The sequence below is a fragment of the Alligator mississippiensis genome, chromosome 5, assembly GCF_030867095.1.
Source record: "Alligator mississippiensis isolate rAllMis1 chromosome 5, rAllMis1, whole genome shotgun sequence".
Classification (NCBI taxonomy): domain Eukaryota; kingdom Metazoa; phylum Chordata; order Crocodylia; family Alligatoridae; genus Alligator; species Alligator mississippiensis.
Window position 1 is genome coordinate 74848591 of NC_081828.1, and position 19186 is coordinate 74867776.

Sequence of the window (19186 nt, forward strand, 5' to 3'; positions counted from 1 at the left end):
GCCCCGCACCTGGGCCGCCGCATCACAGCCCCCCCGGCTGGGCCCGGGGCAGCGGGGCCTGGAGGGGGAAGGCCCCCTCGGCCGGGCGCCGAATACAGTAATCTCCATTTTATTCAGTGCTCGCTGGAGGCGGCCGCCGGGGCCCCGCTGGCCGGCTCTTTGGTCTCTGCTGCCTCCTGGGCTGCAGCAGTGGCGGGAGATCCTCAAGGAGCCAAAGTCCTGGCTGCTGGAAGACAGCCAGCCCCCAGTACCTGGCATGGGGCCCTGCCCCAAAGCGCGTCCTGGCTGCTGGAAGACAGCCAGCCCCCGGTACCGGCCTGGGGCCCTGCCCCAAGCGCCCCTGCTCCCCACCCCCAGGTCTCCTGCGATGGCCGCTCCCCCAGGCCGCAGGGGTGTCTGGAGGGGCCGGCGGTGTCAGGGCACCCGACACTGCCCCCGCCGGTTCTGCTGCTGGAAGCTCCGCAACTTGTGTGCCCAGGCATCCCGCCAGGGCAGTGCCAGGCTGTTCCTGTCCAGCACCAGACGCGCAGGGTCGGGGGACTCTGCGTCATTGCCGATGACCAGGTAGGCCTTGTCCACCTGGAGCCGCAAGCAGTCGCAGGCCAGGTCTTGCTGGGGCACCCAGAGCGGGTGCTCGCCCCGGCGGATCGGCACACTTCGCTGCAGGTATACGGCCAGCACCAAGGCCGTGAACTTCTGCCACTCACCCGACTCCTCTGCAGCCGTGATCTGGGCGTGCAGCACTGTGGGAGTAAGACAGGCAGTCTGTTGGGGGCAGGGTGCTGAGCAGAAGCCACGCACCAGTAGCCAGCAACAACTTGAGGATCGATGCCCATACCCAGCAACCCACGGCCAGTAGCATTCTTCAGTCCCTCAAAATACTCTGTAATGTTATCCAGGAGTACCCAACAGTGCATACCAGCACCTATTTATACTCCCGCAAAGATGTTCCTCAGCATTGGATGATACTTTCCAACCTAACAAGATCCAATATTACCTAGTGATGCTTATCAGTACCTAAGGAGACTGTGCCACTTAAAGCTCACTACCATGTGACAGTTAGCATCAGTACCCAGCTCACCAATATCCAACAGTAGTCTTCAACACTCAACACTAACCAGCAATTCTTACCTATGTCCTGCACTACCCAACAATGGAGAGCAGTCCTACCAGTATCCTGCGAGACTTACCCACAAATAATCAATGATGTGCACTAGTGCTCAGCCATGCCCACTGCTATAAATACATATTCACTAATGCCCACCAATACACAACAGTTTCAGACAATGCCTATCAAGACCCATCAGAGCCCAGTGACACCCACTAAGTTAGTGCTTGCCTGTATCTAGTGATCCCCACCAATACTCAGCTGTGCACTGTGGCACTCACAAGGGTGGTAGATATCCACCAAAACAAAACATCTGATTATATCCATCCCGTGATACCCACTAATATCCAAAGATGCGCAATAGTCCCTGGTGATACCCAGAGCTAATCAGTGATAAAGACTGATCGACGTCTGTCTATGGTGACTAGTGCCCCACAGTATCCAACCACACCAAGCTGAACCACGGATGTCCACCAACACTCCATACCTCCCTGTGATACCCACCAAAGTTCATCCCCAGATATCACTGTCCAGTGATTCCTCACTAATATGCTGTGACAGTCAGCAAGCCCCTGCTACCCTCATTAACAACCCAAATTACCAGACACCCCAAACAACCTGAAGGGACATCCCATTCTGTTTGATGGTACTCATTAATACTCATTGATCCCCAACAGCACCTCCTATGAGCAAGAATAGGCAGCAACACAGTATCTTGCTGTAAGTTATACTATTAAATCTAATAGTGGTTGCAGCAGTAGTGGGAGTACTAGTAGAACCTTAAATTACCCTGAAATACTCAGCAATATTAACTGATGCCCAATAACATTTAGTCCATAAAGGTTCATTTCTAACCTGCCTTCTGACTATCTTCAGATTAACACAGACAACTACCTGACAGTAACATATAGCCACTGATCTCCAGTGTTATGCAAAAATTCCTAAGGACACCAACTAATACCCACATATATTCATAAATCCCCAACAATACCAGCCGTGTCCAGTAAAATCCATTAATACTCAATAATGCCCAAGGATACACAGCAATCCCTATTGGTACCCAACATAACCTTGTAACAATAATACCCAGAAATATCCAGTGATACTCAATACCTCACGGTGATATCCAGTTACACCCAACAATAACCAATAATAGTGATTGCCACTGCTGTCTGAAGATAACAAATGATACCTAACCACACCCAGTGATACTCAGTGATAGCCAACAATTCACAATAACATTAAATAATACCCAGTGTTATGCAGCAGCATACCATGATATGCACTGGTGATCAACAATATACAGTTAGCCAACAGCTTCCAGCAACCTACTAATACACAAGGCTACTCTGTGACAGCAGTATTGAATTATATCAATTAGTAGCCAATCATAGCCACTGGTACTCATCCAGTGACCCTCAGTAATGCCCCTCAATGTCTAACTAAACTCACCAATAATCAATAACAGGCAGCGATGCATGTTCACGTAAACTGATACCCAACCATGTCCAACAATGCCCATTGATACCAAGTAGTACCTGATGAGGTCCACTGGTATTGATGATAGTCTGGCATATATTACAGAAAACTCTCCAGTAAGACCTCCACCGTCCCATCTCCAACCTACCAGCAACAGTTAAGAGAAATACCCACTGACTGCAGAAGGGACCCACCTATTCTCAACAGGATTCAGTACCCAAGAGACAGACAGACAGAATGAGGGTCTGTGAGGAGGGTGGATGGGTAGATAGACTGAAGGTCTCTGGAGATGGGTAGAAAGAGGGAGACAGAATAGAGGTGTGTGTGGGTGTGGATAGATTGACAGATAGACGGATAGGAAAGGATGTGGTAGAAAAGGCTGGAAGGGGAAACTGGGCTCTCTCGGCTTTGTGTCCGTCCATGTGAACTGCCCTGGCTGCTCCCTCTGCTCAGAGAGGCCAGGGAGGGGGCAGTGTGCAGCCGCCCGGCATGGATTATCCCCTGCTAATCCGAAGAAAAGCAGCTTAAGTTCCTAAAGCCCTTTGTCCCCTGGGCCTAGTCACTGGATCTGCGCCAGCCCTACAGCGTGGGAGAGCCCCTGCCAGCCTGTCCCCATGGTCTAGGGGGGTGGGAGGTGGAAGGAAGCAGGGATCCTTAATTTTGCACCTTAATTCAGACAGATACCAAGTATACCCCCTACTCCCTGCCCTGGAATAGACAGGCAGATGGAGTGTGTGTGTGGGGATGCATAGATAGTGTGTGACAGGAGAGAGAGAGACAAAAGAGATGCATATGAAGTGAATGGATGGATGAGTAGAGTGTGTGCAGGGGCAGGTGTAGATGGATGATGGCTTAGTTTATGGGAATGGATGGATTGGTGCCAGGTATGTGTGGTGATAGGTACGGATAGATGTTGGGTGCATGCTGGAATGTGTGTAGATGGGTGCCAGGTTTGTGGGACAGCCAGGTCTTCATTACCATAGTCCTTTTTGCAGTAATTCCTCAGGTTCATGCGGATACGGCCATGGGACGGAGTGCAGTGGCTCCTGCATTCAGTACCTGCAGGGAAATGCACAGAGTGAACCATGTGATTCACTTGTGTCCAGCTCCCCACCCTGCCCTGCCCTCACTGGCCATGCCCACCCAGCCCTCTCAATTGCTGCCCCCAGGGCTGGAGGCAGGACTTCCTGCCTTTTTTGGCACAGCTCCTCTGCTCTGTCTTCACTTCTGGATTGAACATGTCCTGCCCCTGATTCTCGGCCTTTTGGCCCAGATCAAGCATAGTTCCTGTTCTTAACCTGGCAGGGGAAATACCACATATCTGTGTCCATGAAGGCAATTTTTCTAAAGTGCACCTGGGGAGAACTGCTCTTCTGGTGTGGTTCAGTACCTGCCAAGGTGTAGCAGCTTTAAGCCAACTTTATGGAAATAGGAGTCTCCTCCCTAGCTTGCTCTGAGGGTCTTATGGCTAAGGGCAAAAAAAACTCGGGGGCATCCAAACCCCAAGCCTCTGGGCTTGAGCCTGCAAGTAGGATGCCCGTCAAAGGATTTGGAAACATCTGAAGCCCCAGGTGTGGGTGGAGGATGTTTGCCAGTAGTAGGGCCACTTATAGCTTTGGACTCTTGGATTTGGAATTAGCTTTGGCTAATTTGGCCTGGGATGCATACAATTAAAAATAAAAAATAAAATCTCCTGCCCCAAGAAAGAGGGACTTCGCAGAGTGCTGTTCTTCAGAGCTCAGCTCCAGTGATGATGGGGAAATTTTGCAGGGCAATAATGTCACTTCCTGAATTGACATCTGCCCCACCTCAAAAGAGCAACTTCCTGGTGCATCATACAGCACAGCAGTTCCAGGTCTAAAGCATCACTTCCTGAATTAACCTTCTCCCTCCTCCCCCAGCCTTGCCCTCCTTGAGATGGGACTTCCAGGAATGACACAGCTATTAGATCACTGTCTGAATCCATCTTGAAGGCAGGATGTCCTGGAGCACATGCACTGTGGAAGAAATTCCTATGATATCATATCCTGTCAGCAGTCCCTTGGATCTGAAATTCCATCAGGAAGAGACCTCCTTGGAGGTGCTTTGTGTCTGACCCGTGCCCTCCAGCTCACTCACACTCACATCCGTCACCTTTTCATTCATCCCACTCTTCCTTTCCCCATTTTTCTTCCTCCAACCTCTCCTACATCCCTTCATAGTTTCTCACCCCCAGGCACCTCCTCTTCCTCAGCTACCCCCAATCCCTTTCCCTCAAAGCTGTTTTTTTTTTCTTCTAAGAAATGTTTCATGTTCCAAGCCAGTTCAGCCAAATCAAGTCCAAATCTGCGTCAGTCCAGAACCATAAGTGGCCCTACAACCAGCAAACATCCTCCACCCCCACCAGGGACTTCAGATATTTCCAAAGTCTTTTGGTGGGCATCCTACGTGTAGGCCCAAGCCCAGAGGCTTGGGGTTTGGATGCCCCCAAGTTTCGCCTGCCCTCTGCCATATGACTGCAGAAGCAAGCTAGGGAGGAGCCTCTTATTTCCATAAAGTGGGCTTTAAATCCCAACACCTCGGCAGGTACTAAAACACACCAGCAGAACAGTTATCCCTGGGAATGCTTAAGGATAACTGCCTTCATGGACTCAGATACATGGGGTTTCCCTGGTTGCCTCAGACAGCTCACAACCAGTGCTGCAGCAAGGGGGAGAAGAGGGGGGGTACAAGTGGGGCAACTGTGCTGGGCACCGAAGTGAAGGGGCGCCAACAGGTGCTGCCCAGCTGGGGCAGGACACGGGATGGAGCTATGAGCGGCTCATTTGGGGGGTGCGGGGACAGGGGGAGGGCGGCTCCCGCTGCTGTGCGCACTCCCAGGCAAGCATGGGGGAGTGTGTGCCCCTTGGATCTGTGCACGGGGCAAGGATGGGTTGCCATTGCAGGCTTTAACCTGGCCACCAAACTTCGTTGCTATGGCACTGCTCACACCATGGGGCATCCACCCACTATGCATTGTGGTATGATTTCCACCTAGCTCTGTTAATGGGTTTTCAGCACAAGGGACCTTTATTCCCACCTGCAAAGCAACAGCCCTCTACTGGCAGCACTAACAGGGGGTGTTCCCTCTGCCAACTTGAACTGTAGGTTGTTATTCTTCCTCCTACCAATACATTGCAACCAGGGAACAGATGAGGGCAGCAGTGTACCCCAAAGCAATGTTGAGACATGGGGCAGTGGCTGAGGGAAACCTGACTTTTGCTACTGGCCGTGCCCGGGGTACCTGGGTTCCACTCCAGGGGGTAGGCAGGTGTAGTGGTCAGCACCTCCTGAATGCCTGGGAAAGAGGGAAGAGGGTGTGATGATGCATAGACAGACAGATGAGCAGAGAGGCATGGAGGGATAGAGATGGGAACAGATGGATGGAAGACAAGAGGGAGAGAGTGAAAGAAAGATAGAGAGATGTGTATGGTTACTGCTTGTGAGAATAAACCTGCCCCACTCCAGTCAGTAATACCCACCCTTCCATTCCCTGGATGCAAGGAGAAGACCCCACGTGGAATATGTATGAAGGGCTCCGTGGGATTTGCATGACAGGTGCAAGTCAAAAGAGGTGACGTCTCCTTTCATTAACAGCAGGACTTCCTGGATTGCCCTATGACTGATTGCCACAGTGTAACACAATTTCCTGGAGTAGCAAAGGGCAGGACTTCATGGATCAATGTACAGCTCTAACAAACTCACATCATAGTTCCCAAGATTCTCGGCAGTGTCATGAGCCTCTTATTTGCCAACCCTCCAGGATTTGCCCTGGAGTCTCCAGGAATTAGATATAAATCATCAGGAGACTGCTGAAAGTCACCCGGGAGATAAATGATAGGGCATTCATTAAAATAAACATTAAATATTGAATCTGATTTATACAGTAGTCCAGTGGGTTTTTCAAATGTAATAATGTGCATTTGCCTTCCTAATGTACAGTCATTAATGCCATTATGTCATGTAATGAAACCTCCTGGAATAGATTCAAACAGAGTTGGCAACCCTAGCCTCTTATGCTACTGCTTCTGGACTCAGCACTCCCACCACCGCCATCCCTCCAAGGCAGGATTTCCAAACATGCTGCATCTCAAGCCACAGCCCCGGATTTAGGCTGTCTCATTCAGAATGAACAACCCCACACCAGTCCCCACCTCCAGCAACATAGGTAAGACTCCCCCAAGGACTATGGCAGAGCCCCCCTGGAGAGCTATGACATCACTTCCTGAATTAGCTCCTCCCCTAGAGGTGGGATTTCATAGTGCATCAGTCATAAGAGCTCAACTGTAGAGCTATGACCTCAGTTCCTCTATCTTTCTACCCGCCCCCCATTCCACAGGAGGTGACCCTTCCTGGAGTAGTGGGCAGAAGCAAGTCACCATTGGTAGGATGAGCCAATGGGTGGGCTTCTACATTGTAATCAGTTACGTTATTATAATGAATAGAGGGGCCCTGCCTATTTACCATGTTTAACAACAGCCAAAAAAAATTTTGGTATTGTTACCATATTGGTTGGAATATACCCGGGCTCTCTCAGGTGTCTCAGTTAGCTGCATATAAGCCCAAATTTGTTACCATATTGAACAGAATACAGAAGCTAGCCTGGGTATTCTATTTAACAGAAGCTATGGGCCTTTCTGGTTACCATATTGAAAAGAATATAAGGGCCCTTTCTGCCTTAACTACTGAAACAACCACTATCTTTTTCTGAACACTAAGCTGAACATCCTAGAAGAAAGTTTCCAGAAAAAAAGAATGCTGATGTCAATATATGGGCCCTTCCTGGTTACCATATTGCTTAGAATTGAAGGGGCACTACCTTGTTACTATGTTAGTTACCATATTTAATAGACCCAGCTATTTGCTACACTAAGTAGATAGTGTCAATGGATGGTTATTATACAAGGCAGAGTATGCACCTTGTAGACTAACCATGGTGGATATAGCTATATAGCACACTTGGGGGTTGCACAGGCTGGGGCTGGCTCTCAGGGGACAGGACTTACGGACACAGGGCATGAGGGCGGAGCGGCTCTGCTGGAAGCCTTGAGCACAACGGTTGCAGGTGAGCCCAGCGACACCTACTTTGCACTGGCACTGCCCGGTTGTCTGGTTGCAGAAGTTGCTGACTGCGCCAATGGGATGGCACTGGCAGGCTGCCAAGGCAATACACACAGTCAGTGGAGGTACCAGTGGGGAGGCTGCAGAGGGCTGGGGGATACGCCAAGCTTCCACCCACAAGCAGGCCCCCCCTTCAGACTCTGAGCAAGCTGCCCACCACTTCCACCCTCGGCAGTGCCCCCAGGCACAAATTCCAGTGCAGTGAGCTTCCCCAGAGCAGTGCCCACAACTTTAGACTCTGGTGCTGTGGGCTTCCAATCACACTGCCCTCAGCTACAGCCCCTGTGCCAACAAGCTTCCCCACAGCAATTTGCCCCCAGGCATGCACTCCAGTGCCACAAGCTTCCCACACTCGTGCCTCTAGGCACAGCACTGTGAGCTTCCCCATGGCAGTGCCCTGTCACTCACCCTTGCAGGCCTTGTGGCTGGTGAGGGGACGGCGTGGGTCACGCCAGAAGCCTGGCTGGCAGTAGTGGCAGTGCCGCCCAGTCGTGTGGTGCCGGCAGTGCAGGCACACCCCCCCACTCTTGCGGCCCGACAGCTCATACAGCTCCATACTGAAGCGGCACCGGTGGGAGTGCTGGTGGCACTGACAGGCTGTGGAGACACAGTGGGTGCAGGGAGGTGTGGGGGTAAGAAGCACTTATTCCTTGGACAATGATCAGGGGGCACCACACCCAGCACATGCTGGTGCCCCTCAGTCCCAGTCCACAAGCCCCTAACAGTCTCTGGACACCAACACACCCAAGAGGTTCCCCTGGGCTCTCCTCCCTGCACCGCCCACTAAGCAGCCCTGTCCCCACACCACCCGAGTATCCCTCTAATCTTAAGGGCCATCACTTACTAACACACTCGTGGGCATCGCTTGGTGTTGCCCTCTGCCAGGGCCGGTCACGGTAAAAGGCGCGGCATGTCTCGCACTCGGGGCCAGTTGTGTCATGTTGACACTGACACTGGGGGGCCCCATCCCTGCTGGGCACATGGCAGTGAGAGGCATGCCCATTGCACTGGCACCGTCCCCCCACCTGCAACTCGGACACCCCATAGGAGGCCTCCCGTCCACGGACCCCCAGCTCCCGTGCCCGGTGCCGGCGATCCAGCGTCATCCGCAGGTCAGTGGCCATCACCCAGTCCTGGAGCACTGGGCTGTACTCAAAAGCGCTAGCTGAAGGGCGCCCAGCCAGGGGCATGAAGGCCACAAGCCCCCTAGTTGGTGGGTTGGGGCTAGTCTGGCCATCAGTGCAGGTAGCCTCATGCTCCATGCCCTTGAGGACGGCCAAGGCTGGGGGCTGCCCATAGGTGCTGCGGCAACGCCTGGAGAAGAACTGGAAGGGTATCCAGCTGCGCCCGTAGTCCATGGATTTGTAGATGGCCATGGAGTGGGGCCGTGGGGTGCAGAACCGTATTGCCACATATAGCACCTCAAAGCGTCCCCCCAGTGCCAGGGTTAGGGTGGCATTGGGCACAGGCCCTGAGTGCCAGCAGGTGGCTTCGCCTGCCGGGTCAGTGAGGTAGGCTGCAGGGTGGGCAGTGGCAGGAGATGCCTGGTTGCAGAGGAGGCAGAGTCGGGGCCCAGGGGGGCCCTGGGCTGCGCAAAGGCGCTGGGGGCTGTGCCCACAGGTGGCAGAGGCAACAACAGGATGCCCTGCAGCCAGGTCCATCAGCTCGGGCAGGCAGTAGCGAGGCTGGCGCTGTGCATCATAGCAGGGGTCAGGGGCCTCAGCAGCAAGGCTCAGCAGGCCCAGGTGGAAGGGGAGCACGACTCCAAGGCCCCATGCGACACACCACATGTCTGAGAGGTCACAGCTCAGCAGGCATCACCTGGAGAAACCCAGAGAGAGAAAAAGAGAGGAGGGGTGAAATTGGAGGCAGCCCTAGGGGCACAGGAACAAGGAGCAGCACTGGCACCAGGAACCCTTTGGGACACTCACATACTTATGGGGGCCCTCAGGTAGGCTGAGGTCATGACCTGACCTTCACCCTACCCTTCCCAGATTTTGACCATCAACCTAATTGTGACCACTGACATTGACTCAACTATGAACTTTAACCCTCTGGCCTTCATCATAATTCCTACTCTGGCTCTGGACCTTCACCCTAATAATCACCTGCAACCTGGATACCACTCTGACCTTAACCATGACCTCTGACTGGCCCCGACTGTGACCACTGATACTCAATCCTGACTTTTAGCATGATGTTTGCCCCCAAGCCCATTCTCTGGCTTTCACCAGACCCAACCTAATGGCATGCCCCCTCCTGACACCATATGCGACTCTGTGAGCACCTGGACCCCCTAAGGAAAACTGGACCCATCTATCTCAGCCTCCTAGCACCAGCAGCTCCTCAGGACAGGGATACATCCCTTCTCCCTTTACTGAGGGCACCTGGGGGTGAGTTTATGAGTAGAGCTGTGGCTGGCCCAGCCCTGGTGAACTTCCCAGGTTAATGCCCAGCTCCACTCAAGTAGTACTAACCCCTCACCAGAGCCTGATGGAGGATTTTAACCACCTGGGGTTTCACTAGGCATCTGGGCTATACGTCTCCACTGGCTGGCTGCAGCCAGGAAGCGGGTAGCTGCCCCCGCCTGTGCACTGGGGCTGAGCTAATCCCTGTCCGTGCCTGGGCTGTGAAGGCCTCAGTTAACTCCTGACTCCCACGCTCATTAAAAGCTCATCTCAGGGCCCCCACCCCATGAGAACCCTGCCTTCCCCCCCATGCCCAAGCCCCCACCACCTCCCAGCAGCCTTGGGGAGGGTGCAGCGGGCAGATCATAGGACTTTGGCAGCTGGAAGCCTCAGGGGATGAAAGGAGCTCCACTGAACTGCAGCCAGAGCAGGGCACACATCCCCTTGCTCAGGGACTCTTGCATGGCCCACAGGGGCCCTTCTCAGCTGGCGGCACAGCCCCAGTCTGACCACAAACACACAGGCATTGAAAGACTCCTGGGTGCTATCCCAGGTCTGCGAGCAGAGATTTCTGGGGGGGTTAGAGCAGGAGGGAGCCGGGACGCCTGGGCGCTACTCTTCTGTCACATGTTCTCTGTGATCTGGGACAAGTCCCTGTGTTCTTTGTTCTAGTGGATGAAAGAATCATTTCTTTGCCTATCTGCACAGTGAATTAGTCAGGGCAGGAAGTGTCTCTCACTCTGAATCAGGGCAGCACCCCAGCCTGACAAGACCCCAATCCTGGTGACTGAGGCCTGGGCAGCTGCACTGGAGACACAAGTTCAATCTGAAGAAAGTCTTGTTCTTTTCTCCCAGGGTGAAATGGGGCTTTTGTGTACATTTGTGTGTGAGCCTGCATGTTTGCATTGCTATGTGCACATTCATGTGTGTGCATGCCTATGTGCATGCATGCATGTACGTGTATGCACATTGCCATGTGGGTCCATATGTATACGTGTGCACCAGTGTGTTCCCTGCCTCATCCTCATACTGATGGGCCTCAGGGTGCTAAGTCAGGGATTAACCCGAGGCAGATTCCCAATTTTTGCTGCGTTCCCAGCTCTGGTTGTGTAAACACTCTCACTCTCCGCTGGGATGTGTGTCCCCCCGCACGACCCTGCTCTGTAAAACACACCCACCACAGGGAACAACCCCAGCATCTAAATGGTATTAGCCCAGGCTGCCATGCTGTGAGCTTTCACACAGCAATGCCCTAGCACTAAAGCTCCGGGCTGGGAAGTTTCCTACAACAGTGCCCAGCCAGGGGTCCCCTGCTGCAAACTTTCCCACAACAGTGCCTCAGCTTCAAACTGGTGGTGGGAGCTTCCTCCAGTAGTGCTCTGCACCCCTTGATCTCCCACCCCTCTGTGACCTGAAAGCTTCCCTTCATCCCGCAGTGCAGGGGCCAGCTCAGACTTCTGGGTTGCACTCTCTGGCACCTTTCACCCCTTCCCCATTCTCTGCACCCCACTATGTGATTCATGGCAGCTGAGATAAAAGTTTGGGTCCGACTCCTTTGTCACACTGAACGTGGAAAAAACATGGTCCTGAGAACAAGGTGCCAGCCTAGACCCAGGACAAAGGGGGAGTACAGAAGCCTAAACACTAGGTTCCTCTCAGTGCTCCAGCCTAAAGGGAGGGCATAGGAGACTCCCAGGGTGATGTGCTGGGGTCCTGCCCAGCTCTGATTTCCCAGGTCACTAATTGCTGGCAGCATTGATGATTCACATTCCTGAAGTGCTGGGAGGTCTTGCTTGGGCTTTGCTCTAGCTGTGAGGTAGCCTGGCTGGTCCCCAAGCATGGGACCCCAGAGCCACTGGATCAGGTTACCCAGCTAGTAATCACCCCTCAGCCCAGGCTTCAATGCAGGGACAAGGGACACCCCGGATCCAGCAGGACCTAAGGCAAATTTGCTACTCTGTGCATAAGACCTACAAAAGTAATGTGTAGGGGTCCAAGGATCAGAGCCCATCACGCTAGCTGTGGTTTGGGCTCAGAGTCACTGGGACTCAGTCAGCTGGGTGCTGCCTGTGTTGTGTTAGGTGCTGCCCAAGCCCAGACGGAATGGGATGCAACAGGTGGACAGGACAGACTCACAGCACGGGGGAGAGGCAAGTGGGGAATGAGGTAACAGGCTCTGCTGCTGTCTCTGCTTCCCCCTTTTTACTTTGTGCCTGTCTCTCTGAAAAGACAGTGAGAAACATATGGGAATGGAGAAACAGGTGACAGATACATGGAGAGGCAAAGGAAGGAAGGATCATATGGGAGTTAAGGGACAGGCATATAGGATCTTGTGCAAAGAAACAAGGACAGGCAGCCTAGAATGAGTGAACAAAGGAGTGAAGAAACAAGAGGGAGAAATAATGTCAGGAATAAGTGAAGGAAAAGAAGAAAAGAATGAACAAAATAGCTAAAGAAAGAAAAAAAGAAAGGGAAAGCAAATGACTAAAGGGAAGGATGAACAAAGGGGGTGAAGGGAGAGAGGGGAGCAGGAAGAGGGAACCTTAGAAAGAAAGAAGCCAAGGGAGTACAGAGAAGGCTGAACGAAGAGGGAGGGGAGGGGTCACACTTGGCAGGGCAGGAGGAGAAGCCAGATGAGGGTTGGGGAGCAGACCCCTTCATGGGATCAGGCGATCTAGTTCCTGCTCCGGGGGACTGTCAGAGAAACAGAGGAGCCTGAGTGCCTCAAGCAGCAAGGAGCAATGGAAGATAGCGGCACTGGGGGAGCCTTTCCCATGGATAAATGCCAACACACAGGGACCATTAATATATGCATAGCTGTTAAGATTGAGTGGCAACCTGTGCCAGGCCTGAGAAGCAGCCACCAATGCCCCTTCTGGGCGGCCTCAAGAGAGCCTGGCATTGACCAGCAAATCATTAATGCCAAGCAGAGATTCTAAGAGCTGGTAAACACCCCAAATGGCCCTGGTTCCTGTATGAGGGTAGGAAGAAAACCCAAACACGCTGAGGGCCTGTTACCTGGAAATGTATCTATTTTAATATTAGCTTCATTATAAATCAAGAATGATTATGTCACAACGTGTCATTTTTAACAGATTAATAGTGGACAGGAAAATACTTGCTGGTATTAGTAATACCATATAACTGATACTTACTAACAAGAAGCATTATTAGCATATAACAAGTGGCATGATTAGCACATTATTGTAGACAATATTTGGCTTTCAATTAATAATTGAACAAAGGAGTGTGCATTAATATATTTATAATAAAATTCATAATGAAGGACAATGAACGTCAAGAAATAAAAATGAAATACAAAAGAGTAAATTAACTACATTGGTCAATGCACTGATAGTTTTGTGTCACTGTGAATTAAGTATAAAGTAATAATACAAAATGAATAGCAACAGCAACAATAAGTAAGTTGCAGTGAATAATATTATTAATTCACATTTAATATTTGCAATAATGGATGCATCATCCCTAGTCAACAACAACAATGCCAGATCTTAATATAAAAAATTTCTGTTTAACTGACAGTAATTATCATTGTTTTGGGCACCACTGTCTTTTATTAATGCCAGGAGATTGGTATTATTTTGCATACAATAAACAGAAACTAATAAAACTTATACTTGGTCTTTATTAACTACTAATATTTAAAAGGTGTTGAAGATGAGACCTGTGCAATCATCAGTGACTATTAACATCTAAAAAGAGTATAATGTTAATCTTTAATAACTACATCTGTTTAAATGGTATATATGTAACCAACTGCAAGTAGCTATTAAAAATTACCTTTGGCCTTTATTAATGACTAATATTTAAATTATATTGAAGATATTAATAATAACGTATATGTAACCAACAGTGACTATTAGTTAAAACCTGTAATAATCTGTACTAACTACAACTATTTACATGGTATTCAAGATATTAGTAACAATTTGTATGTAACCAACAGCCACTAGTAATTAAATCTGTCTCTGGCCTGTACTAATTATTGATATTTAAATACTCTTTAGGTTGCTAATAACCGGTCTGTAATCAACAGTGACTACTAATTTACCAGTGACTGACCGTCCAGTGGGACTCTAGCTCTTATGAGCCACATCTCTTCAGACCAATGGGTAGTCACAGCCTCTTGCTGGTTGTTACTACCTCCTGGTTACTGTTAAGCCTGATCATTAATACAGGCCCAAGAGCAGATGATGTTGGGCTGTGTGACTCTGAGGAGCCATTGGGTGTTGGCCACAGTAGCAGCCCCTTCTTAGGAACCGATCACTAATGACCTCCCTGTAGCTTGCTCCACACAGCCTGCAGCAGGCAGCCCAGGGCCTCAGTAAGCCCTGACAACAGTCTCTATATTGACTGGATTGACTGGGCAGTGGGTTCCTCCTCTCCCCCAATATAACCATCCCACTGCCTGCCAGGGTTAGGGTCACAAGGTGGGGAACAAAGCACATCCATCCAAGGGTAGCATAGATGAAATAGCCCAGGAGGCCAGGCCTGACACCCCCTCCAGACTGGGCCACAAAGCCAGACCCAACAATCCCTTTGAATTGGGCTGTGAGGCCAGGGCACCAGAAAGGTGCGCAGGGGTTTCTACATCTAATGGATGCAGTTCTCCTCACTTCTGTGCCTAGATGCATCCAGTATTTGCTGGACCACCCCTCTTTCCTCCCCCTCCACCCCTCTTTGTGTGCTTGGAAGCAGTAAGCAGGCCTGGTAGTATTGGTACATGCCTGACATGGGTGACCCCACACTTCCACAGGCAGGGAAAAGCAGGGAGAGTCATTGTGGGACTGGTATTTAATGGGAACCAAACAGATTCTAGCACATGTAACAGTATATTGCACATGTGTACATGTGTCAAGGGTCTCGCACTCACAAACACATGCAGGTTAAAGGTATCACACATACCCTTAGCATATAGGCTAAGGGTCTCTCTTGCGCACACACCCGCCAGAGCCAAGGGTCATGCTTATAATCCCACCTGCCCCCACATGGACCAAAGATCTTGCATATATGTAGATCAATGCTCATACACATCCATATATACACCCATCACCCAAAGCAAATAACCCCATAGGCATGAAAAGTCACAATCTGCTTCCCAAATTGAAATGCATTTGGATCCACAACCACACAGAGAGGAAACACTCACCTGCGCTCACACACTGACACACAAACACAGACAGCAAAGCTACATAAAGTGAAAAAATTCCCGATCCAGACAGATTCCCACATCACTCTGAATGGCACCCAACCCCCTAACAAATTGCACACAAACATTTGAGAAATAAAAATAACACATGCACATCAAATCAGTGCACCTAGGAACTCCACCCTTCCAAAAAAGCCTGCGCACACACCAACATACACACACCGCAGCACCCTCAGACATTGCCTCCACACCTCACAGAGTAAAAATAACTTCAAATACACACACACCCTGCCAAGCCCACCCTCACCCAAACAGTCACACCGCAAAACACTGATGTGCCCCCATACAAGTGTGTGCACACCAGGAACTATACACATAATCAAAAACAACCCCATCCCTACACCCAGCCAAAAAGAATTACACATCTTTAAAAAAAACCCAAAGAAAAACGTGGTACACATGCATACATTAATACATGCACTCCTGAGCACAGCTGCACACGAGCCCCACTCAGCAAACCCCACTCAGCACATGCGGGGCTTATATATTAACCCCCCCCCAATGGAATTATCTCCTGTTGAAAATGACAGAGGATTCCCCCCCCCCAACCAACCCAATGACCCAAGTTTTCCCCACCTGGATGGACCATATGCCTATTCCCAGTCTACACCTCCCCTGCCTGCTGGGAGACCCTGAAATATGCAACCACATGGTTGAGCAGCTGTCACTGTGGCTGGTGGTCAGACACTCCCAAGTAACAGGGAGCTGGTTCTCTCTCAGAGTCCCAGCTCTGTCGGGGAGACCTGCCTGCTTTCAGTGGCTGCACCAGATGCATGGGTGCTATGGATGCCTGCTCCCACACCCAAGGATGGCTCAGCCTCCTCAGGGAGAGGCCCCTGATAGAATAAATCAGCTGCAGAGCTGCTAGGGCAACAGGGCCAGATCCCCAGCAGGTGGAAATCAGCATTGTCCTGCTCCTGACTTTATGCAGGCACAAATGAAAGAGGGGTCATGGACCTGCTGAGTTGGATCAGGCCCTCTCACCTCTGGACTGTGATCATGGCCATCACTGAGAGGGCTAGCTGGATACCTGGGACCCACCACCACTGTCTCCAGGCACAGGTGTGGAGACCTCATAGTATACCCATGCACATGCATATGCACAGGTATACACACATGTACATGCACACACCTATATGCCAACAGGGCTCCTCCCACAAGCCTGCACATGGCCAAAATGGAGCAACCCTGGGAAAGCCCCTGTACTTCATTCTTTCCTCAAGCAAAACCTTTGGTGGCTTCCTCAATATCTCCTTAGCCTGCTGTGGCAGTAAGTGATGACCCTGGAGTTTACCTTTCCCATGTTGGGGGGGCACACTTGAGATCTGCATGTTATGATTGGTGGGCAAAGGGAAACCATTTACCTCTAGGGCAATTCAAGGCAAAAAGCTGACTGTTATCCAGGGGGTACCTCACTGCCCCTTCCACACCTGCCCATCAGGTTAAGCCTGGGGGCCCTGAGGTGGGGTACGGATCAGGTCACCTGAAAAACAACTTTCACCTCACACCAGAAATGCAAAAAAAAAAAAAAAAAAAAAAAAAAAAATCAATCAGCTCCCTCTGATCACTGCCAGACATGGCTAGCTATGGGCTGTGATCCTTTAACTCACCCTCCCAGGCAAAACTCCCTTTTCCCTTGTGAACAGGGATGGGGGTTTAAATTACTGAAAGCTAAGTCACTCCAGCCCAGAGCCTCAAAGCATTTTTTAGGAGGGTGGCTGAACGTCTCTTGTGGGGCTGGGACCTGGGGGACTGCTGAATAAAAGGACCAGTGCCTCCAGATTCACTGGGGTGCTTTTGAAACTGGCCCCAGGTAGGAGGTTGGTCCCCAACCGAGTCTGCCCTGGCAGAGCTGAGTGAGGGACCCTCTGCCGGGCTGCCTCACACCCTGGAAATGTGCCAGTGATTGGCAGCTGAGGATCCAGCCTCCACACATTTCTCTCCGTTCACGTCAAACTTCTTCGGGTTGGAATTTTCTTGCTCAGATCTGGACGGTCTCAATCTCCCCTCCCCTATATTTTAAGCCTTTTTTTCCTTTAAACCGCACCCCAGCCCCCCTCCCCCACCTCCTATGGTTCCATCCTCGCAATCGGAACTTTCCAAATTCAATTTTCCGCTCCTCCCGTAACCTTCACCTCCCCCATCAACACCCTGCATTTTCCTTCTGTTTCACCATCTGCCGTCTAGGACAGCTTTTAAGAAAACCCTCCTGCATGCAGAGAGATTTCTCAACTCACATGACACTGCCCCGGACTAAGAAATAAATCAGAAGGAAAACAGGTCGACCGTTTGTTATAAAACTTCTCCAAAACATCAAAGCCCAACTGACTCCCTCTCCAACCAGCTGGGGATTTGTTGCTGGGAAGCGAGCCGCTCATTTTTATGGGGTTCACTTTTAGGAGTGTCCAAATGCTTACGCTTGTGCTCCTAGTAAAATCCTAGGTGCTTTAAAAAAAAAAAGCCTCCCCACCCTGTTAGGTTTGCAACAGGTTTTAGGATTGGACACTTTCTTCATGCAGAACATTCTCTGCAGGAACTTTTCAGGTCCCTGCTATTAAGCAGCCCCTCTTGCAATCACTGCAACTATGAGAGGCATGGAAGGTAAATCCCTCCCTTCAGATCTTCAGCTGCTGTGAATCAACAGAAACCCACAGACCTATTTCACACGGACCCGATTCCCAGCACTGAGCACAGTGGAAAATTCATTATTAGAATTTTGCAGGGAAGTTTTAGCAAAAGCCTTTTTATTTTAACCCAGTGATTTCCCCTTGACAATTCCAGTGGGTCCAAAATTGTCCTTACCTGCTAGTGCCGTGTTGCACAGTAGATCATAGTAGGACAATGAGGGAGAAGGAAAGAGATTTGGTGGTTGGAAAAGGGAGTTAAATTAATTGTTGTGAACAAAAACCTTAATGCACCCACCTTGAACCTTCAGCACTCCCTCCATGAGGATAGGATGAATTGCCTGAGACCTTATGCTTCACCTGAATCATCTGTTTATGCCTTAACATTCATTTCAAAAACAGATCCTTTAAGATATGGAGCAAAGTTGGACTTGATGTCGCCTAGAACCCCCCTGAATAAATGAAATAGCACAGGTCTGTTAAATATGCCATTGGAGCCAATCAAACACCTTTCCAAGCAACCCGTTTCCTGTTGGAAAATGCATCTCCCCCCCGGCCCCCCACTCCAATTCAAACATTTCCCAGGAATGTGCCAGTTTGGATGAATTTGTTTGCAGGAAAGAAGCAAAATAAATAATTTCAGCTTGTTATGACAAGACTGAAATGTTTCATCCCTTAGATTCCTTTCTGCTTGGACTTTCAGATTATAACGCAAGTATTTTGATATTTTACAGGTGTTTTGCTGCCATCTAAAAGCCAAAACAAAAAGAACGGGGACAAGAGAGTTGGAATGAAGCATGCTGATATAATGCTTTTGCCACCTGTGGCAATTCCCTGGTGTTGGAAACAATGGCCAGATTTTCACAGGCCCCGGGTGCCTCCGGGAGTTGGCGCCCTCCATGACTTGGAGCCATGGGGCCCATGCTGTAAATGTAGCTAATTGCCGTTGCGAATACAATTCTGTGGAAAGGGCCAGACCTGCAGGGACTGTGAAGGTGAAGGCGCGAATCTCCCAGCACCTCTGCGGCTGTCTCTCCATTTCAGGCTCTGACAGAAGCATTCCCCCTGCTGCCCCCGCTCCCCTCCTCCCTCCCCCCAACATTCCCAAATGCTTGGCAGGACAGACTGACACGGGGCATCAATCTTCCTTACAATTTGGCCCCAGCCCCTGCTGCCATAGGTAGGGTCCTGCAGAGAC

The 19186-nt window shown here is 50.6% G+C and overlaps 1 protein-coding gene across 3 annotated transcripts; it reads right to left on the reverse strand.

Annotated features, from left to right (window-relative positions):
- Nucleotides 1–93: 93 nt before the first annotated feature.
- Nucleotides 94–18449, reverse strand: LOC102571870 (netrin-1). Of its 3 annotated transcripts, XM_019500886.2 has the most exons (7): nt 18287–18449; nt 8571–9547; nt 8135–8323; nt 7612–7761; nt 5850–5903; nt 3566–3646; nt 94–743 (listed from the first exon to the last, which is right to left on the reverse strand). In XM_019500886.2, exons 2-7 carry the CDS (start codon nt 9514–9516, stop codon nt 415–417), a joined length of 1749 nt encoding a protein of 582 aa, XP_019356431.1. In that variant the 5' UTR covers nt 9517–9547; nt 18287–18449; the 3' UTR covers nt 94–414. The 3 variants fall into 3 exon arrangements, with proteins under 3 accessions (XP_019356431.1, XP_019356434.1, XP_059584452.1); XM_019500889.2 differs by lacking the exon at nt 5850–5903; XM_059728469.1 differs by lacking the exons at nt 3566–3646; nt 5850–5903.
- Between the last annotated feature and the right edge of the window lie 737 nt (nt 18450–19186).

Bases quoted from the DNA above. Each gene is read 5' to 3' on its own strand.
- LOC102571870 (XM_019500886.2), bottom strand. From the start codon at position 9,516: ATGTGGTGTGTCGCATGGGGCCTTGGAGTCGTGCTCCCCTTCCACCTG. The intron at 8,324-8,570 runs GTAAGTGATGGC...GTGTCTCCACAG, and splicing joins CGATGCCCACGAGTGTGTTA to CCTGTCAGTGCCACCAGCAC. The intron at 5,904-7,611 runs GTAAGTCCTGTC...CCTCTTTCCCAG, and splicing joins CGCCCTCATGCCCTGTGTCC to GCATTCAGGAGGTGCTGACC.